Source organism: Schistocerca cancellata, chromosome 1 (genome assembly GCF_023864275.1).
Source record: "Schistocerca cancellata isolate TAMUIC-IGC-003103 chromosome 1, iqSchCanc2.1, whole genome shotgun sequence".
Classification (NCBI taxonomy): Eukaryota; Metazoa; Arthropoda; class Insecta; order Orthoptera; family Acrididae; genus Schistocerca; species Schistocerca cancellata.
In genome coordinates, this window is record NC_064626.1 from 823,237,383 (window position 1) to 823,257,746 (window position 20,364).

Here is a 20,364-nt window from a genome sequence, read left to right on the forward strand (position 1 = left end):
CAGCTGCACAGTAACGAAATCTTTAGATGAAAACATTTAGAATCAAAACCAAAGTATAGACAAAAGGTGAAAAGTATACAGCGTTTTATACTGCAATGTTGCGAAAAAATAATTAATTGCTGGAAAAATTCGGATAACAGCAGATTCGTTGATTGAAATGAACGATAAAGATGGTATACGGGAATCGATGTCGTTTCAGGAAAGTGAAAGACAAGACTTAATATTTCAGCAGACAGAACATTTAAAATGGAGGGGAAAAGTATCTCTTTAATTGTCTGTAAAACGAAAGTTGGATGGAAAGTACGTTAAAATCGGGGAACTCAAAATGGTTCAAATGGCTCTGAGCACTATGGGACTTAACTTCTGAGGTCATCAGTCCTCTAGAACTTAGAACTACTTAAACCTAACTAACCTAAGTACATCACACACATTCATGCCCGAGGCAGGATTCGAACCTGCGACCGTAGCGGTCGCGCGGTTCCAGACTGTAGCGCCTAGAACCGCTCGGCCACTCCGGCCGGGGTACTCACTTAAAATATGGAAGCCTTATATCGAAGAATTTTATGGTAGAAGAAATACAGAGTAAGTTATCGAAGCAGAAGTAGGAGTTATGATAGCTGAAGTACAGAAAGAGGCTGTTATACAGAAGAGTGAAGTGAAATGATAGAAACGCGATAGGAAGCATAAAGTACTATTGGACATCACATGATGAGGGGGGCTATTGGAAGAAATGAAAGGAAATCGCTTGAGAAAGATTTCTCATTCTATTAAAATGTTTTTAGCAACTGTGGAACATATAAGACTTCACTGATGTTTTTTCAGTTACTCTAAAAAACGTAAAGATCAGGACCTGTTAGTCTCATTCATTACCGAGCGAAGTGGAGCAGTGGTTAGCACACTGGACTCGAATTTGGGAGGCCGAACCGGACAGTAATCCTGGGTTCGGTGTGGGGAGCGGCGGTGGGATGGGTGGACTGCTGTGGCCTGTTGTGGACCATTGCGGGCTACGGCAGGACGAAACCTCTCCGGCGTTTCTAGGTCCCTGGTTCAATACATAATACACAATACACAATACGTTTCTGAATGCACTGCTGCCGCATTTCGGGAATTTATTTTCTTTGTCAAGTGCAAATATCTACATCGGTGCTTCTCCTGTCTTGGAATCATCGTCTTGTGGTGTTTCTATTAATTGGAAAGTCGGAAAATACAGGGCTGCTATACATGATCCATTCGTTTTCCAAAGTGTTACATGTACAAATATGATTTGTGAGTGAATAGAACCGTAAACTCACCGAGTATTCATTTCATGCTCTAAAAGTTTTCTATGAGTGCCGCTCTGATCACACGACACACGTCCAAGCGGTAGGCAAATTCGTTCCATTCTTATGTAGAAACAGTCTGTCAATGGCCATCATAGCAGCATTGATGCGTTCTCTAAGCTGTTCCAATATTATTGGCATGGGGGTATGTAAACACGTTCCTTAATGTACCCCAAAAGGAGAACGTCAGAAGGCCACAGGAGGGGGGGGGGGGGGAGGGTGAGGGGAGGGCAACGGGACAGAGCCACATCATCATCACTGTACCCAATCCAGCGCTGCAGAAATTGTCATTTAGGTGGCGACGAACAACGCTGCTCCAAAGAGGGAGAGCCTCGTCTTCTTTGAAGATGAAATTTTCGGAATGTGCAGTCAGTTGTACGAACAACCGCAACTGCAACATATCAACGTAAGAGGTACCTTCAGTCCTCTCGCAAAAGAAAAACGGCCCATACAACTTTGTCTGTGACATTGCACAGAAAGCATTAACGTTCATCGAATCTCGTTCATGTGCCACATTCTCGCATTGTGGTGATAACCCTTTCCAGATAAATGGAAGGTTGCTTCGTCGCTGAATATCACCATGGAAGCAAAATGTTCATCCCCAAGTGCTTCCTGCATTAAGATGCAAAACTGGAGCTGCCGCTCCGATTTCAGTTGTTGCAGAAGCTGCAGACTGTACGGTTTGAAATGTAAGCGAAACTAAACAGACCTTGAAGGCCCAATGGTACCGACCGGCCAACGTGTCATCCTCAGCCCACAGGCGTAACTGGATGTGGATATGGAGGGGCATGTGGTCAGCACACCGCTCTCCCGACCGTATGTTAGTTTACGAGGCCGGAGCCGTTGCTTCTCAATCAAGTAGCTCCCTAGTTTGCCTCACAAGAGCTGAGTGCAACCCGCTTGCCAACAACGCTCGGCAGACCGGATGGTCACCCACCTAAGTGCTAGTCCAGCCCGAAAGCGCTTAACTTCTGTGATCTGGCGGGAACCGGTGTTACCACTGCGGCACGTCCGTTGGCTTGAAATGTAACCGCCATCACAAAATCTTCCACACAGTATGCTGCGGAATTGCCGTTTTCTTTTAGGACTACGTAGGAAACTCACTCTCACCCTCTTCGCGGTTGCATCTGGCACACTTGGTCCAGGATCACTTCTCTGTTAACACAGACAACTATTACCACTAAATTGTCGATATCACCGCACATGCTCCGTTTACATGGCGGTTTTTTCCATAATTCCTGTGAATGCGAGCTACATTGTCATAATAGATAAACATCTCGCATATTCCATATGTTTCTTGCATTGTCTCCGTTTTGTCAAGGTATTGCACTCGTAACGTCAACTGGTGGGCACAATACAAACTCGTAAAATCTATGTTTCTATTCATATATCAATCACACTTGTACACGTAATACTCTGAAAAACATAGAGTTTTCAAAAGGGATGAACCATTTATAGTCGCCCTATATAAAACTTGTGATTTTTTTATGTAGTAATATCAAACAATAGTTCGCGGAAATACGTTCCGTCTTTGCAACTAAATGAATGGCAGTCTGTTTATTGCCATAATCGTTTCGCTTCTTTTATTTATGAAGCGTTCAAATGGTTCAAATGGCTCTGAGCGTTATGGGACTTAACACCTGTGGTCATCAGTCCCCTAGAACTTAGAACTACTTAAACCTAACTAACCTAAAGACATCACACACATTCATGCCCGAGGCAGGATTCGAACCTGCGACCGTAGCGGTCACGCGGTTCCAGACTGAAGCGCCTAGAACCGCACGGCCACACCGGTCGGCTTATGAAGCGTCGTCACTGGCTTGTTATACATTTGTTTTTATATATGTAATAAATACATCACGTAGAAGTTACAAATATGTTACTATGTTAGTTTGCTCTTGTTTCTCTCCTGTTTTTTCAGACCAGAAGCAACTTTTTTTGGCACAAGTTTGGTGATGTTAAATTATGTTTGGTGTTACTGACGATTTCCAATGTTTCTAGTTCGCATGCGTGGTCCTGAAATTGTGTTCATTCGGTCCCTATCTTCAGATAGCCGACTTCTGGTGTTTTTTTTTTTTTTCACCCACATTTATTGTAACGCTTCGCTTGCACTTTAGGCTGTGTGTTTAGCATGTGTGTGTTTAAGTATGTAGTGTGTGTCTATCTTTCATATTTTATGTTTTGTCTGTGGATTGATATTTTGATTTGTTTTGTATGTGTGTGGTTTGTTACGTGTGAATGAGTCATTGCTCATGAGAGTGTTTTCTTTTTAAAAAAAGTGTGACTGTGTTATTTTCTGTGTGAGTGGATATTTGTGTGTATAAGTGTATGTGTGTCTTCATTTATTCTGGTTATGTTTCACATTTCTGTTTGTTATTGTTTTAGTGGCTAACATATTCATGTTGATTTGGTCATTAATTACTTGCTTTCTCTCTGCAAGGTCGATTTGTATATGAAAGTTTTCTTATAATGTCAGGAGTTTTTTGTTGTAACTGTTCACTTTAATAATTTACGTTGCTGCTCCATGTTTTATCAGGTGTTCAGCAAAGGTAGAGTGGCTATTTTCATACTTCCAGCTTCTTATATATTCTTTATATCTAGTTTTGAAGTTCCTGCCTGTCATTCCCAGAAGAAGCTTATTAAATAAAGGAAGCGAAACGCTTATGGAACGACTGAGAAGGGAAAAAATGACGATCAAATAATAGTATTTTTTCTTTGTATACTTACAGGTATCGTGTCTCCCTTTCCCATTACTTAAATTACAAAATTACGAAGACAATACTTTTTTGGTATATATGAGGGATATTCGGAAAGTAGGGTCCGATTGAGGGGAAACGGAAACCACAGAGAAAATCTGATGAAGCTTTGCACAGACGTGTTGGGCAGTGTCTCTAATAGACCTATCGATCGCGGCACGCCCCTCTTTTCAGTCCTGAGCTCATAGTGAGGATGTAAAGATGGCTAGAAAGTTGTGTCTCCCGGTAGTATGAGGCCCTGCTGAATGATTTCACCTTAAGCTATGCAACCCACATAACATACCTGTCATACGTTTCGTTATACACGACAATTCTCGGCCGCACTCTGCAGGGACAATGAAGATGTTCCTGCAGCGATTTCGATGGGAAGTGTTTGATCACCCACGATACAGCCCATAATTGGCTCCGCGTGACGTTCATCTCTGCTAACATGAACTGCTGGCTGTGAAGACAGTCTTTTGACACAGGCAACGAGCTACAGAGTTTTAGGAGACCACGTCTCCATTGGTAAACTGACACGCCAGTTATACTACTCACCCGCGATGATTCACTCACACTGTCGTCCTATAACACGTGTGTAACTGATACGAGGGCTATTCGGAAAGAGAATTGGCGGAAAGCACAGACGGCTGCCTTCTATGACGATAGAATAGGAGAGATGGCACAACGCTAAGACAGATGTCGAAGTCGGAACGGCAACTACGCAGATAAGTAGCTGGAAGTTGTAGCAAACTGTTACAAATAAAACATTTTTGATTTTTACAGTGGTTTCCATTTCGGGACCGATCGGACCCTACTTTCCGAATAGCCCTCGTATCAGTTACACATGTATTATAGCACGACAGTGTGAGTGAATCATCGCAGGTGAGTAGTGTAACTGGCGTGTCAGTTTACCAATGGAGACGTTGTCTTCGAAAACTCTTCCTGAGCAGTTTACACGCCAGATACGTTACCCAGCAGCGACCTACTTGATGGTCTACTTGTCAATTCAACCATCAGTATGGTTCGAGCTCAGTGTGGTGTCGGATGGGCGCGGCTAGGTGAGGGCGAGCAGCACGGAGCGGTACCTTGAAGCAGTAGACGGTCTCCTCGCCATCCCAGATGGTCCTGGGCAGCTGGTACTTCTTGCGCAGGCGGTACTTGTCGACGGCGCCGAGCGGCCGGCCGCGCACGCGCTCCGCCTCTCGGTAGTGCGCGGCGAACCACAGCTGCTGCAGGTGCGCGTGGTGGCGCGCGCTGAACGGCTGCGACTCGAGGATGGCGTACAGCTCGTGGTAGTGGCCGCGCTGGAAGGCGACGGCGGCGCGCGCGCGCAGCACGGACTCGTGGCCGCGGATCAGCCCCGCCGGCGACAGCAGCCGCAGGAAGCGCTCCAGCCGCGCGATGTCGCCCGCCTGCGGCACGGCGGAAACGTTCACTTCTACATCTACATCCATACTCTGCTAGTCACCTGACGGTGTGTGTCGGAGGGTACTTTGAGTACCTCTATCGGTTCTCCCTTCCATTCTAGCCTCGTATTGTTCGTCAAAAGAAAGATTGTCGGTATGCCTCTGTGTGGGCCCTCATCTCTCTAGTTTTATCCTCATGGTCTCTTCGCGAGATGTACGTAGGAGGGAGCAATATACTGCTTGACTCTTCGATGAAGGTATGTTCTCGAAACTTTGACAAAAGCCCGTACCGAGCTACTGAGCGTCTCTCCTGCAAAGTGTTCCACTGGAGTTTATCTATCATCTCCGTAACGCTTTCACGATTACTAAATGATCCTGTAACGAAGCGCGCTGCTCTCCGTTCGATCTTCTCTATCTCTTCTATCAACCCTATCTGGTACGGATCCCACACTGCTGAGCAATATTCAAGCAGTGGGCGAACAAGTGTACTGTATCCTACTTCCTTTGTTTTCGGATTGCATTTCCTTAGGATTCTTCCAATGAATCTCAGCCTGGCATCTGCTTTACCGACGATCAACTTTATACGATCATTCCATTTTAAATCACTCCTAATGCCTGCTCCCAGATAATTTATGGAATTAACTACTTCCAGTTGCTGATCTGCTATATTGTAGCTAAATGATAAAGGATCTTTCTTTCTATGTATTCGCAGCACATTACACTTGTCTACATTCAGATTCAATTGCCATTCCCTGCACCATGCGTCAATTCGTTGCAGATCCTCCTGCATTTCGGTACAATTTTCCATTGTTACAACCTCTCGATATACTACAGCATCATCCGCAAAAAGCCTCAGTGAACTTCCGATGTTATCCACAATGTCATTTATGTATATTGTGAATAGCAACGGTCCTACGACACTCCCCTGCGGCACATCTGAAATCACTCTTACTTCGGAAGACTTCCCTCCATTTCGTCTTTGTGGGCATTTCAAAACTACCACCTCCACCATGAGTTATCACTTTGCAGTGGCGTGTGCGCTGATTTGAAATACCTCGGCAGATGCAGATTGTGCGCCCACCGGCACACGGACCTACGACCTTTGTATTTCGCGGATACTTGCTCTACTGACCCTTTTAGTGTCCAAAGCTTGTCTTACAAAACAATCAAGATATCACGTGTTTCTTGAAGTTCTCCCAGCAGAAAGAATATTCCATCATCTTTCGGGCGTGCATCCGGGACAGTGATATTTCTCCTTCCGATATTTCGGCTGATAACCGTACGCATCCGTCTTATGTCTAACGCACGGGCAATTACTTCATGGTATTGTGTCGACTGGTTTAAATTTTGCCTGCGATTCACCTTGAGGATGGCTGTAAGGTCATCATCCGAAACATCAGAAAAAGATATAATACTGCCTGGAGGCACGCCTGAAACATGATGGAATGATCAGGATACCTTTTCTGAAACAACAAGGTTCCTCTTCTAGAACAACCAAGACTTGTCATGTGAGACAACAAGGTCCCTCGTATACAACAAATACACCAACTCTTCTGGAACAAACACGCACCTAATGTGGTTAATTACTCCTCCCTCTAAGCAAAACAGCCTTATCTTCTTAAGCAAATAAGTTTCACATTTTGAAAGAAACCAGTCTTCTCCTATGATACCAACTAAGCTACTATCTTAATGGGGTAAATCCTTCCTTCCTTCTGAAACTTCCCTTCTAAGCAAGACAAACAAAATCTCATCTTCTAAGAAAACGAAGGTTCCTCTTCCAGAATAAACAAGAGGTCTCTTTTAAACCAGCGAGTATCCTTTTTTTTAAAACAAACACGGCTGTTATTCCCATTTTGAAGTGAAATAATCTTCATGAACAGATAGTGGGTAAAATTTACTGGCTCACGAAGATGCGTCACAGATAGAGCTACCCAACCACGACTCACGACCCGCTCTCACAGTTTCACTTCCATCAGTACTTCTTCTCCTACCTTCCACGTCCGACTGTCTCCCCTGTGCTTCTCAAACTAAACATCTAAATATGTAAATGATTGTATATATAAATTAGCTGCAGTAGCCATGTAAAAATGATTCAAGGATGAATGAAACTACTACTACTACTACTACTACTACTACTACTGCTACTACTACATTAGCAGTAGATCGAAAATTTTTCCGCATCACCAACCTTTCGCACTAACTCTTTTTTCTTTTCTGAAAAACCTCACTCCAAGACTCTGCCATAGATAATACTAACACCTCATCCTCTTTCTAAGCTCTAAATTTGTCTCATGTAGAGGGGTACTGCCGCAATTTTTCGGATAAGTAAATGCAAACTTCAGTGCATCAAATTTAAATCAAAGAACGTCGCCATGGTCTTCATACCAGCTGATAATATGAGTGTTGTTACATTATTATATAAGGGTGTATGGAACGTCTAGTGCCTGTGGCTATCAATATTGACAAATTATTGAACAGTGTAGCACTAGCTCTTTGTAATATTAAGTAAATTCTTTGCAAAATTGTATTTCTGCAATGGGATAAGGCCAAGGCCAACTACCTGTCCCGTCATTGTCATACTAGAACTGTAAGTATGTAAATGGCTGTATAAGTGAATTGTCTTTCTTCCATTCTTAAACTGTAATACCTTGACATGTCCAGCATCCTAGTACAAGTGATCCATCATTAATGGAACATCTATTGGCACATATATGACAAACGAAAACTGTATGACAGACCTGGAAGCAAAGATGAAGATCTGCCTTTCCAAGACATTGCTCTCGCCTGTTGAGTATGCAGCCCGTAGACCGCCACAAATCCACAACTTGTTACTGCCTTCTCTCCATGTCTTCCTAATACATGAAATGTATTCGCAATTGCGCGTATGGACAACCATGAGCTGTATAATGGAATGACGACAATGAAATTCTGTGCCGTACCAGGACTCGAATCCGGATTTCCCGCTCAGCTGTACAATGGAATAACGAGAACGAAAATTTGTACCGGACCGGTTTTCGAACCTAGATTTACCGCTCGGGGTTCGACTCCTGGTCCGGCATAAATTTTTATTCTCGTTATTGCATTGTACAGCTCATGGTTGTCCATATTCGCAACTGCGAATACATTTAATGTATTTCATAACACTGTAATAACCGCAGTGCCTGTTCCTTTGGACATGCATGCATGTCCAAAGAAACATTGCATCGTAATTCGGAATAATAATAGACGCACTGCAATATCGTATTTCTTCCTACCTCCATTCATATTCTTCCATCTCCATACAGGGCGGAGAAAAATTGCCTGATAGGGGAAATAGGGGAATAGGGGAAAGAGACGTCGAATCGAGAAAAATTTTCCAAATATTCACAGGTCCGAGAGTCATCGTTCTGGTGACATAGCCGCAACACAGCAGCCACTGAACGGCGAGCTCGCGGGAGTCAAAACCTGCGAGGAGCTGGCTGGTCGCAAGGACTTTTGAGACCGTGGCAATTATTCTCAACATGTGAGGAATTTTCAAGATGGTGTGCCATGAATTTCATCGACGATGTCAAATTTGTAGCAATGTTGCATACAGGTTTTTCGAGCATTTTCTGTAGAAAAAGTCATTTGAGGGAAAACGAGTGATCAAAATTTAATTTCTCTTTTCTTTTTCACCGCTGTTTTCATTGCAACTTATTGAGCCAGTGTACTTGTTATAATAAACGCTCATTCATGCTCCCTGCACAGGTGCAAAAATTGAAACATGTGACCTTTAGATTTAATGTTATCAGCTTTGCATCTCACATTTTTTGCAGTACAACCAACTATCTTAAGAAATTAATGGCATTACGCTACTTTTACCGTAACTGATTTAATACTCAAGTTTTTCCCAGTGAATATCACAGAAAATATGCGTGAAACGTTGCCAGCTACGGATATAAATTTAAAGTACGTCTAGCTTTGGCAGTTCAACGAGAACAACGGAGGATATCCGACCTGTGGTTGTTTTAAAAATTTTAGTCGGTTCAAGTTTTCCTGCCCTGATCCCACCCTGTATGAAGGATGAGGTGCCGAATTTTTTCACGTCAAATAATTTTTTCAGCCATTAAAGATATCTATAATCTCGTTTGATCTAGACTATTACCAACGAAGGGCTCATGGAATAAGAGGCAATACATTTTCGCAGCTTCATTGATCGCCAAGATGCAGGTTATTTTCCATGGAACGATGTTTTTTTTTATTTTCCTTCCAGAACAGCAGATGTGTGAGTTAAGTTCAGTGAAAATTCTCTTGTAGGTTTACAAATTCATTGAATATGGAGATTTTTTTGTGTTGTTCTTGAGTCTGTTTGGTTGGCTGTCTGGAAGTTTGCTCCGCTCTCCACGGAAGATAAGGCGCCGAGCCGGCCGCGGTGGTCTAGCGGTTCTGGCGCTGCAGTCCGGAACCGCGGGACTGCTACGGTCGCAGGTTCGAATCCTGCCTCGGGCATGGGTGTGTGTGATGTCCTTAGGTTAGTTAGGTTTAAGTGGTTCTAAGTTCTAGGGGACTTATGACCTAAGATGTTGAGTCCCATAGTGCTCAGAGCCATTTGAACCATTTTTTTAAAGGCGCTGAGTCAGTATAAACGTAATGTTTACGTCATTCTGAAACAGAAACCTGCGTGCTCTAAACAGGACATATTTCGTAAGGCTGACAGGCTGAAAGACTTTCAACGATACAATATTCTCTTTGATACAAAAAGTCTTAAATCTTCGTAAAGTCTCCCGCTCGTGTATGAGTTAGTATCACAACCTGGTGGGGCAAGATTCCTTGGAGAGTGAAATAAACAGCAGTACTAAACATTCAGTGTGTTTTTACTTCGAAATTTCTTGTCAAAAGCACAAAAAAGATGTATCACTAAATTTGTGGAACAAAGATGTGCTAGTCTGATGCTAAAAAATATCATAGTTTCCCTTTAAAAAGGAAAGTTAAAGCCTGTATCTCAATGATAAACGAAGTATCGAAAACGCGTGGGTGTTTTTCCATGAGCCTCTGGTTCGTAGTAGTCTAGGTGAAAAGAGTTCACAAATATGTTTATCAAGTCAAAAGTCAAATGAGGTGAAAAAGTTAGGCGCCTTGCCCTTGTACAACGCATCCCACTATACTCTGCAGATCGCAATATTTTAGTGTTTTTATGCCTCAAAATTCCGGCATTGAATGATTATGCCTCTTTACGGGCCGAACCCTCTCGTATCTTGTTCTCATGGTCCCTTAGTCAGGGATACAACGGAAGCAGCATAAATGTCACACAATCTTCTGCGAACAGCGATTCTCTATATTTATCCAGCAGAATTGCACGAAATTAACGTTTCTTTTCCTCTGAATATTTCCACTTAAGCTGCCCGAACACCTTTTTATCCATTTATATCGGCTGTACTGGCCTGTTGTGATCCTTGTAGTGCATTTCTGTATTTGGTCTATGTCTGCTGTTATATCTGCTTAATAAAGGCTCTCAGCATGAGAAAAATATTCCAGAGATAGTCGCCCTGGCGTCTTGTTGGGCTTCCTTTACACTTCCACAGGATATTTTTAATAAATGAAAGTCTTCCACTTGTCTTTCGTACTGCTGTTCGTCCCATTTTACGGCGCCTCGTAGTGTTGTGTCTAGATACTTAAATGAAATGACGGGCTCCAGATCTAATCTAGTAATTGGAGTCTGTTCTTTTGTTATGAGTGTTATTTCCATTCATCCACACTTCGAGTGAGCTGGCGTGAGTCAGTACAGCAGATGGAAGTACCGCCCAAGCCGTTCTGCATTTCCTCAGCGCTATACAGCGACGATACATTGCTGTAGACAAAGGCGTTACCATCGAGCAGTTTGAAACTGCTGTTGAACATTTCTGATAAAGCATTCGTGCTTACTGAGGGCAATAGCGATTCTGTTACATCTTCCGTCCATTACAATGTAATGGAGTCTATTATAGTAAAAAATTCTTCGAGCCACTATTTCGTCTATGTAGACACACCTCAGAGGCTATTCTGATGTATGATGTGGCAAAGCGTCGAATAACTTAACGATCTTTAGGAACGCGGAATCTACATTTCCAGCTGCATCTATTATTATTTGTTGTACGACCAACACTCCTGGAGGAAAAAATATAGCAGGTATTTTGACTTGAGCACAGTTTCGGTCGCAACCAGTCCTCCCTGCAGTTTTAACTGCTCTCTTGTTTTCAGTCCAGTATGTATTCCATAAAAGAGTACAGTTTACTTCTGTTAAACTGCTACGACAAAAGTGTCTACTGCGAAGTTACTGTAAATAAAACAGTACGGATCATACATGATGTCAGAAATGAAACAAGATTAATCAATAGAATGACACACAGAATATCAGGACAAAACCAATATCGGGTGTAGAGCAGAGTTGATATATAAACTGTTAATTCCGTACGACACAGATAAAGAATAACTAATTATTACGGCACATGAGCTAGGCGGACTTCGTACGTTTCACTGTTTCGGATGATAGTGGGACGTAAGAGACTGTGGTGGCCGAAGTCAGATTAAGTGTTGGCAGCTGAGGGGCAGAAACTGCCCACGCCTCACAGAACAAGGCGCGCTCCAGTCCCACTCTTTCCTTTTAAATTTCAGTTTTACTCGCTTTTTGCTGGTAACAATTCAGCTACTTACAAGTGCTTCTTAAAGTTATTAAGATAGTTAAACTCATAGTATGCAATACACACCGTTAATTTAGAGTTTGTTCTTACCCATTAGAGTTTTTGTATTTGTTTTTAGGGGAATTTGCTTTCTCACGTTTTAGTTCAGCGAGGAGCACATTTCGTACGTTTCATACGTTTCACTGTAACGTATTCACACCTTTTTCGCTTTCTGATTGATCACCGTTTGTGGGAAAGTCCATCACTCCGATTCTGTTGACATGTGTAGCTAATACGCTTGTCCTAACCTTATTTTTTTCTGTTGATGTGGCCTTCTAATCTCCTCGGAAGATTTTTCTGGCTGTCCCATAGACATGTCGTTATGCTGCACTGCATTCATGTATACGTAAACTGCTTTTTCCTAATGCTCCCATTGCTGGATACTACTTTTCTTAAAAGAGGTATCAAATCGGGATACGAAAGCGGAGTATGTAGCGGTTTCCCTTCCTTAACGCTGTCTTATGGGAGGCCACTAAATACACCGGCTCTCTTTAAAGTTGTTTTTTTGCAAGGAAATTTACTATTTAGTTGATCCAAATACCTGAGTGCTCCTTTTACCACATTAAATGATCGCTTTTCTTTCCTTCATTATCAGTTCCACCACGTTCATAAATTAACTATTGGTATAAGATTTCCAATTTCGATGCTCTAATTGCTCTAAAGCATTTCTAAAGTCTGTAAGAATTAGTGTTTTGTTTCATTCGTGGGTCACAATATAACTGCGGTTACATCTACATAGGAGCTCGAGACAGTGAAATTACATTTCGCTATATGCAATGTAAGGCAATTATACGCATGTGTTTTGGATCCATCGAATTCCCCTGCAGTGGTACCCTTGCAATAAAATAAAATGGTGTTGCTTGCTTTGCATGGTACAGTAATATACCACACGAGTAAAAAAAATTGACATCGACATTTTTGTTTGCACACAGTTTCAAAATTTCCGGACTTTTATAGTGGAGCCGATGTGTTGTGTCTTCAGTACGTGTTGGCGTTGATTACTTGCGCTCCACAGCACACCTACGACACTTAATTGACAGTTGTATCGTTGTTCAAGGAAGTATGCACTTAGCTGCATTGTGCATTAAATGTTACAAAATAAGTTCCATTCCTGCCTTGATTGCTAGAAAAATGTGTTTCCTTACCTAACGATGCCACTTTTCTGTGCGATATGCTGATGTTCGAGCCTATAGTTTTTCGAAGTACTAATAGCACCTGTCTCAGAAAGGCAGTGAGCACGTTCACTGCCATGGCTCGCAGCATCTCTCAAAATCGGCCGCCGAACTTCAGAATATTGTACAGAAAAGTGCAACTTTGAACCCGCCGAAAATGACGAAGCTTATTTTTTTGTCAATCACCTCGCGATCAAATCAGAATAACATTAACTTCATGCAATGTCTAACAAGCGGAAGCGAAAATGATTACAACGGTCATATTATTTCAGTTAAAAACTGAAATTTAATCGCCCTTAACTAGTTTAGACATTAGTCTTCCTTCAAAAATAGCAAACAGACCTGAGCTAGTACAGTCATATGTTGGAAGCTCAGTGAGAGGTGATATGACCTAGTACCTATAGCTAGCTGTACCCGTCTGTATTAGCAATTAAACTGTCGGTACACCGTTCCTTTTTTCCCTGTTTCCGCACAATGTATTTCGCTAAACACAATTTAACACATCTAGAAACCGATATAACACTATTACTAAACCGTACAAATTACTACAAAAATCGCTATATTACTTAAGTTTAACAGTTAATTCCTACCCCTAAACAGTAAAATTGCATTGAAGTACTAGTAAAGACCGAAAATGGATAAATGTACATTTGAAGCGTCTGATTTACTTGCTCCAGCGTTGGCCATTCGTAGTAACATGAAAGTATGTATCCTTATGTCATTTGTGTTTTCTTGCTATGATTTTTTGAGAGTAAGTAGCAAACGTCAACTAACTTCGTTTCCACGGGTCAGATAATAAACTGTGCAGGGTGTCATGGCTTAAATATGGTTACTCTATAACGATGTAAGACGTATATAAAATATGCAGGTCGGGCTCTCGTTGCGAGTGTCTGATAAAGTTCTCGCGGAAGAAAGGCGAACAATGTACTAATCATTCGTTATGCACTGTAAGCAGAAGTGGTGGAAAGTATAGAACCTCCATTTTACCCGAATAACATTGCAGTTTCCTCCAGAACGAATATATGCTTAATTATATACTTCGGGAAAAGTTTTACTCAAACATTAAATAAGCTTCAAGAAAAGGTACGTATCTTCATTTTCTTCAGTCACTGGAGCTAAAGTGGAGTGGGAGAATAAAATAATGTAGAGTTGCTCTCCATTAAGGTACATGTTCATCCCTGCACTGTAAGCGAATTTAATTATCTACTAAATACAATACGAAAAATAAGTATTTTCTATGTTTTAGTTGTTACACTAGAGACTTTCATGTTTCCTGACATGTACTCGTACGTCTGCTAGTATGGAAGAAAATCGCACTTCTAGTGTATGTTAAAAGTTTTGCAAACATATGAACTGTAGATCATAAAGTAATTTTAGTTACACCTGAATTTAGAACGTTCAAGCGCAATTCATCCATATTTGAGCAAGCTATAATGTAGCAGGGAATGGGAACAGTTACCAAGTTTGTTGTCTTGGTGTGACGACAATTGTGATTTGCATGAAATACGTCTATAATAATCCACAACCTAATGTACTGCTGTTAGCTGTGATGCGTTTACGAAACTGATCGATTATAAGTAGAATGAGGTTCATCCTCAGTACAACAAATAATTAGGCCAAAGAAATGTTGGTACGTAACTGGGTCTTCTATGTAATGGACGCTAACGGCAAGGTCAGTTTTAGCAATATTTCTGGTCGTTTTTCCCGTCTATTCAACACGGAGACCTCGAAACGAAAGCTCTTGTATTCTCTGGTGAGATTTTAACCAAAAGATTACGTGCCGAGAAAACTGTTTATCGCGAAATATGTGAAATGAGTGATTACTTCTTAACTAGGAAATAACAGAAGAAAGTGCAAAACCACTTTATTTATTACTCGAAGAAAAAGTTGTGCGTGCTAAAGGAGAAGTATTAATTTCATTTTTTACGCTCGTGTTAGTTGCATAAATGTGAAAAGGAATATCAAAGAGTAGTGTAAACCCATGGACGTGCATAAATGAAAAAAAGTGTTCCTATTATCCTCAAACGAAATTCATTTTTGATGCCGTCACTGAATAAATACCAACAGGAACTTTCACTGTGTTCTCTTTAACAATTGTCAGACATCAGCTTTTAACAACAAACAGCATTATTTAGTCCAATGTGAAATTTTACTCAAAAGTACAGTAGAGTATACTTCGTGTCTATATGGCTCTTTATGTTACATTCACTTCTGAAATATATATGTAATACAACGCAGAGCAATTGATTGTTGCATCGACACAAAACCAAAGCTTTGAGCCGAATATACAGTGCCTCCGTGGCTCAGAGGTCAACGCATCCTGTTGGCTTGTAGAGAATACGGGTTTAGTTACAGGTACTGCGAGGGATTTTTCCTTGTCGAAGGCATTGGAAAAGCGAGAACGTTGTTGAGGGGCTACTTGAGTGATATGTAGCGGCTCAGACGTCTGGAAAGCCGACAACGACTGGGAGAGTTATGCGTTGATTCAATGCCCCTCCGTAACTCATCCAAATGACGTCATTTGGCAGAGGGTGACACACGAATGAGATTCAAACCAAGAACACAGACATCGTTCGCACTTAATAAGCATTCTTCTATAAACGGGAAGCACCAAAGTAGTCGCTGAATATTTGCATAGAAGGTTTTCTACGAGCTTTTTTAGTGACTCGAATACTTGGTCCATTGATACTGTTGCCGAATGGTCACACAGTTCAAATTTTCGTTTCCTGATATATGCATTCGGTAAATCAGGATGTCGCACAAGGAACGTCAAGTGTTCATGCAGAAATGTAGACTCGCACGGACGTAGAATCGTAGAAGCGCTACATCTTGCAGTTACAGTAAACCTACAATTCGCAGACATATATTTTAGCGTAGTTTGTTTGGCGTAAAGTTTTTAATCTTACATTTGCTCAATTTATAATGATATCAGGCGTAAATTACATGATGTTATGACTGTTTTTGCATCAGGTGCTGGCAGGAAATGTTTTTGTTGTCGTTATTAACAATGCGACCGACTGGAATGGTTCAATGATGTGGACACTTTCAATCCAAATTAAAATCTTCTGTGTTTTAATAAATCACCGTCAAATCATTAGACAGACCACTGTCACTTCCATTCTTTACAATTTCCTGTCCACGACATGTTACGCTCGTTCCTCACAATCTTTAAAAATTTCATGCTAAATAAAAATAGATGTCATGCTCCTACTTTCTGAATTGTAGCAATATGGTAAAGATTAGGGCTGTATTCTGAACGATTACTTCCGCACACCGACCTTCGCAAGGGAAACAATGTGAGAACTTAGCTTGTTGTTGGTGGTGACACCATAAGTACAGACGAACATAAAGCGGTAATCAGTCGCCGACAACCTTACAGAAGAAAATGTTCGAGCATTCACCCGAATCGCTTTAGGAGAATCGTGTGGAAGCTAGAGCTTAATTTCTAAAATTTCTGGAACGCACCTCTTCAACCATAAGTATTTTAAAGCTTTCTGGCAAATTGAAACATTGTGCCAGACCAGAACTCGAACCCAGAAAACTTTCTTCCTCGGGTAATGTTATTACTCTGTTGGAAGAGGACTGCAAACATAGATCAAAGTGCAACGTCATTTCCTATTCTGGAACACTGATTTGAACTGTCACGATGTTTCAAAGCAGCACACTCTCCACTGCAGAGTGAAAGATTCATTATAAAAGCAAAATATATTATTTAAATACAGGAATCAGTTGAGTGTATGTCAAATATTAATTGTAAGATGCATGTCGATACTAGATGCTGTACGGACTGGAGTTATGACTCGCAGTTCGTGTGACGATTATTAATTCAAGCCAATACTCAAACATTGTACACACCAACTAATTTATCTGGACTGGATTAAAAATAAATATCGTATAAGGGGTTATTATAGGAGGATACGAGGATGCTGTACATATGTAGGCAAGTACAGGGATCTGTAATGAGACATTTGAGCCAGTATTTTAGACGAATTACATTCAAACAACGTGACATTACAGGACAAAAGAAATGATAGAAGTGTATGTTCAATACAGTACTAGCAAGAAACTCATGCAACCCACTTTTGTATTCAGCAAAACTTCTTTATCAAATGAAGGTACTGTTTGTTATATACTCATTATCGATTTCGACACGTTATTACCATTGACAAACGGGTAATATTCACACAAAAAAATCATATTTCGTCTAATGATACAGAAAGTAGTTTTATACGCATGATCGTCGATAATGATCGACACAATTCTATCAATTTATAAGTAAGTTATCTGGTGGGTGGCACTAAAGAGGCTGCGTGAGGCTCTTAGCGGGTCTTGCTGTTGTGTTCAGAGAAGACGCAACGTTAGAAAACTGTAGTGAAATGCTAGAAGACACGCACAGGATCAACGCTTGATGCAGTGATTACCAACATAAACAACGTAAACATAATAAAGTACTGCGCATAAACAGACCAAAAGACCCATATTGGAAAGGCACATGCCAGATTGAGATGCATTTGAAGAATCCTCAGGAGTTTCGTGCACCCACGAAGGAGGTAACTTAGAAGTAGAACACCTTAGTTCGACTGATACTTGCGTAATGCTCATCTGTGTGGGATACGTACCATATAGGCCATAAGTTCGTTTAGTAAGTGCGAAAGTGTGATGAAGATCCTCTCCGAACTCCAATGGCAGAAACTAAAAGAGAGGTGTTGTCCATCACGGGATTAAAATCCCGAGAGCGTACGTTCGTAGAAGAGTCAACCAATGAATTGCTTCCTTGTACGAGGGGTGGCGATTATCGCCGAAGCAACTGGTTTTCCGTTACACCGGTTCTTTTCGTCCTCAGTTCAATCTGACTTAAAACCGCTGAAAATAACCGGTTTCTGAAATAGCCGATTTCCAGTTTTGTATTGCTATTACTTCCTGTAATAAACGTGGACTGCAAGCAAAGATTGAAAAATTCTAATGAATGTGAAGAAAAACGGTCACGATCGGTGTGGGGCTGTGGATGCGACAAAAATCGTTTTCATTCTCTCTAGACAAGATTGCGAAAGTGAAGAAGGCGGGCGCGGCGTCAGCCAGAGCGAAATATCATATGGTGATGACTTTCCCACATCGTCTTTCTTGCATGGTGTCAATTTTTCACCTTGATCAAACACAAAATTAAGCTCTGAGTTATTATCCCAAGTTTATAGCGCGTCATTGAAATTCTAGGTGCATCGATCAACCTTGCCTTCCCTCCCCAAGGAACTACAACGGCATTGTGTCAGGGTGGCGTATTGCTTCGCGCGTCTGCATAGTGAGGAGGATATTCGGATTCGAATCCTGGCCTCGGTACAAATTTTTATTCGTCGCTTCAGTATGTATATATACTTCCAAAGAACGCTGTGGATGTTTTCACCTTAAACGATGTCGCAAGTTTGTTGCGCCTGCTCCTGTTTGTAATCTTTTGAAGTAAATTTAGCATTATACTACATTACTACCGCACTTCGTAAAACACTTGCAAAACTAGGGATTATGTCATTTTGCAATACAGTCGATGTCCGAGGATGACAGCGAGCAACTAACGTACGGAGAAAGTGGGAGGCAGGGGGGCGGGGCAGTCTCGTACACTGCACGTAACACACGCTTACCATCTGATAGCCCGCGCCTAATGGAACTGGTACATTAGCGTCTCAGCAGTTCCGTATCCATTCTTATGCCATTTGTTTGTCGCTAGTTTCTGGCTATAGGCGCTGTTATTAAAATAGTGCTGATCGCTTTCCTCAAGTTACGTAATATCCAACATTCCGGGGCGAATATCATTCGTTCTTTTTAGAAAATGTATTTTAAAAATGGCTCTAAGCCGTATGGGACTTAACATCTGAGGTCATCAGTACCATAGACTTAGAACTACTTAAACCTAACTAACCTAAGGACATCACACAAGCCCGAGGCAGGATTCGAACCTGCGACCGTAGCAGCAGCGCAGTTCCAGCCTGAAGCGCCTAGAATCGCTCGGCCAAAATGAAATGAAACAAAGCCCATTATAGTCGAGATCAAACAAATGCCAAGAAATACAGTTATTCAGTACTAAAATACCAGTATTTGTTTTAATTGGCCGTTTTTCCCACCGCTACCTCGTACGTACACCTCGCGAAATGGCTATGAAGTTAAAATTGCAGAGATTCGAGCTTACGATGTAACAGAGTGCAGAAACCGATTGTGTAAATTTGAAGAAATACAAACGCAGGATCTATCGAATGCAGCAAGCAGATGAGTGTTTCTACAAAAGTTTCTCTGATTGGTAAATCGCGTTACTTTTGCGTACAGGACGTCCGACTGTTGTCGAAGCACTGTTAACACTGTGAAATGTTGCAAAGCCAAGAAACGATTGTAGCACTCATGTAATTGCTGTACATGTAGTGCGACGTACTGCCACTCCCGGGATACATCCTGAGAGCTTCAACTTTGGTAATGGAGGAAAATGTGTGTGTGTGTGTGTGTGTGTGTGTGTGTGTGTGTGTGTGTGTGTGCGTGTGTGCGTGCGTGCGTGTGGTGGCGGGAGGGGGAGGGAGAGGTGGGGTAAAAGCTGTACAGGGAGGCAAAAAGGGTGACCGGTTGCAGTATTCGGATATGGAGATGCTTGCACAGGACTGACTACGGTGGAGAGGTGCATATGAGCAGTCTGCTGCCTGAAGACCACAACGACAACAAGTATGTGTATGCCTCGCCCTCACCTGGAGGAGGGCCTCGCAGACGCAGGCGACCTGCTCGGCGGAGAAGCTGAGCGGCCTGGGCTGCGGAGCGTCCGCCGCCGCCCCCGCCTGCTCCTCAGCAGCCGCAGGGGACACCTGCTGCTCCATGGCGCATCGCAAGTCCGTCTCGGCACGGCGCGGCGCGGGAAGCTGCTCTGCTCTCACGGCGACACGCAGGCGCGCAGCACCCACGCAGGCTGGTTGCAGACTGGCGCGCGGACCACGGCGGCGCCGGCGCCCCGCGCACCCCTCCCGCCCCTCTTCGACGAGACGCCGCGGCCCCTTATTGGCCGGTAGGCGTGGCAGCTGGGACTCCCGCCG

The 20,364-nt window shown here is 42.3% G+C and overlaps 1 protein-coding gene across 1 annotated transcript in view; it reads right to left on the minus strand.

Moving 5' to 3' along the window:
- Positions 1-20,151, minus strand: part of LOC126105906 (homeobox protein SIX5-like) — a 184,117-nt gene extending 163,966 nt beyond the window's left edge. The window contains exons 1-2 of the mRNA XM_049912347.1: positions 20,026-20,151; positions 5,143-5,469 (exon numbers count right to left, since the gene is read on the minus strand). Of these exons, the coding sequence (XP_049768304.1) occupies positions 5,143-5,469; positions 20,026-20,151 (453 nt within the window). The remainder of the gene's footprint in view (positions 1-5,142; positions 5,470-20,025) is intronic.
- Positions 20,152-20,364: the final 213 nt, after the last annotated feature.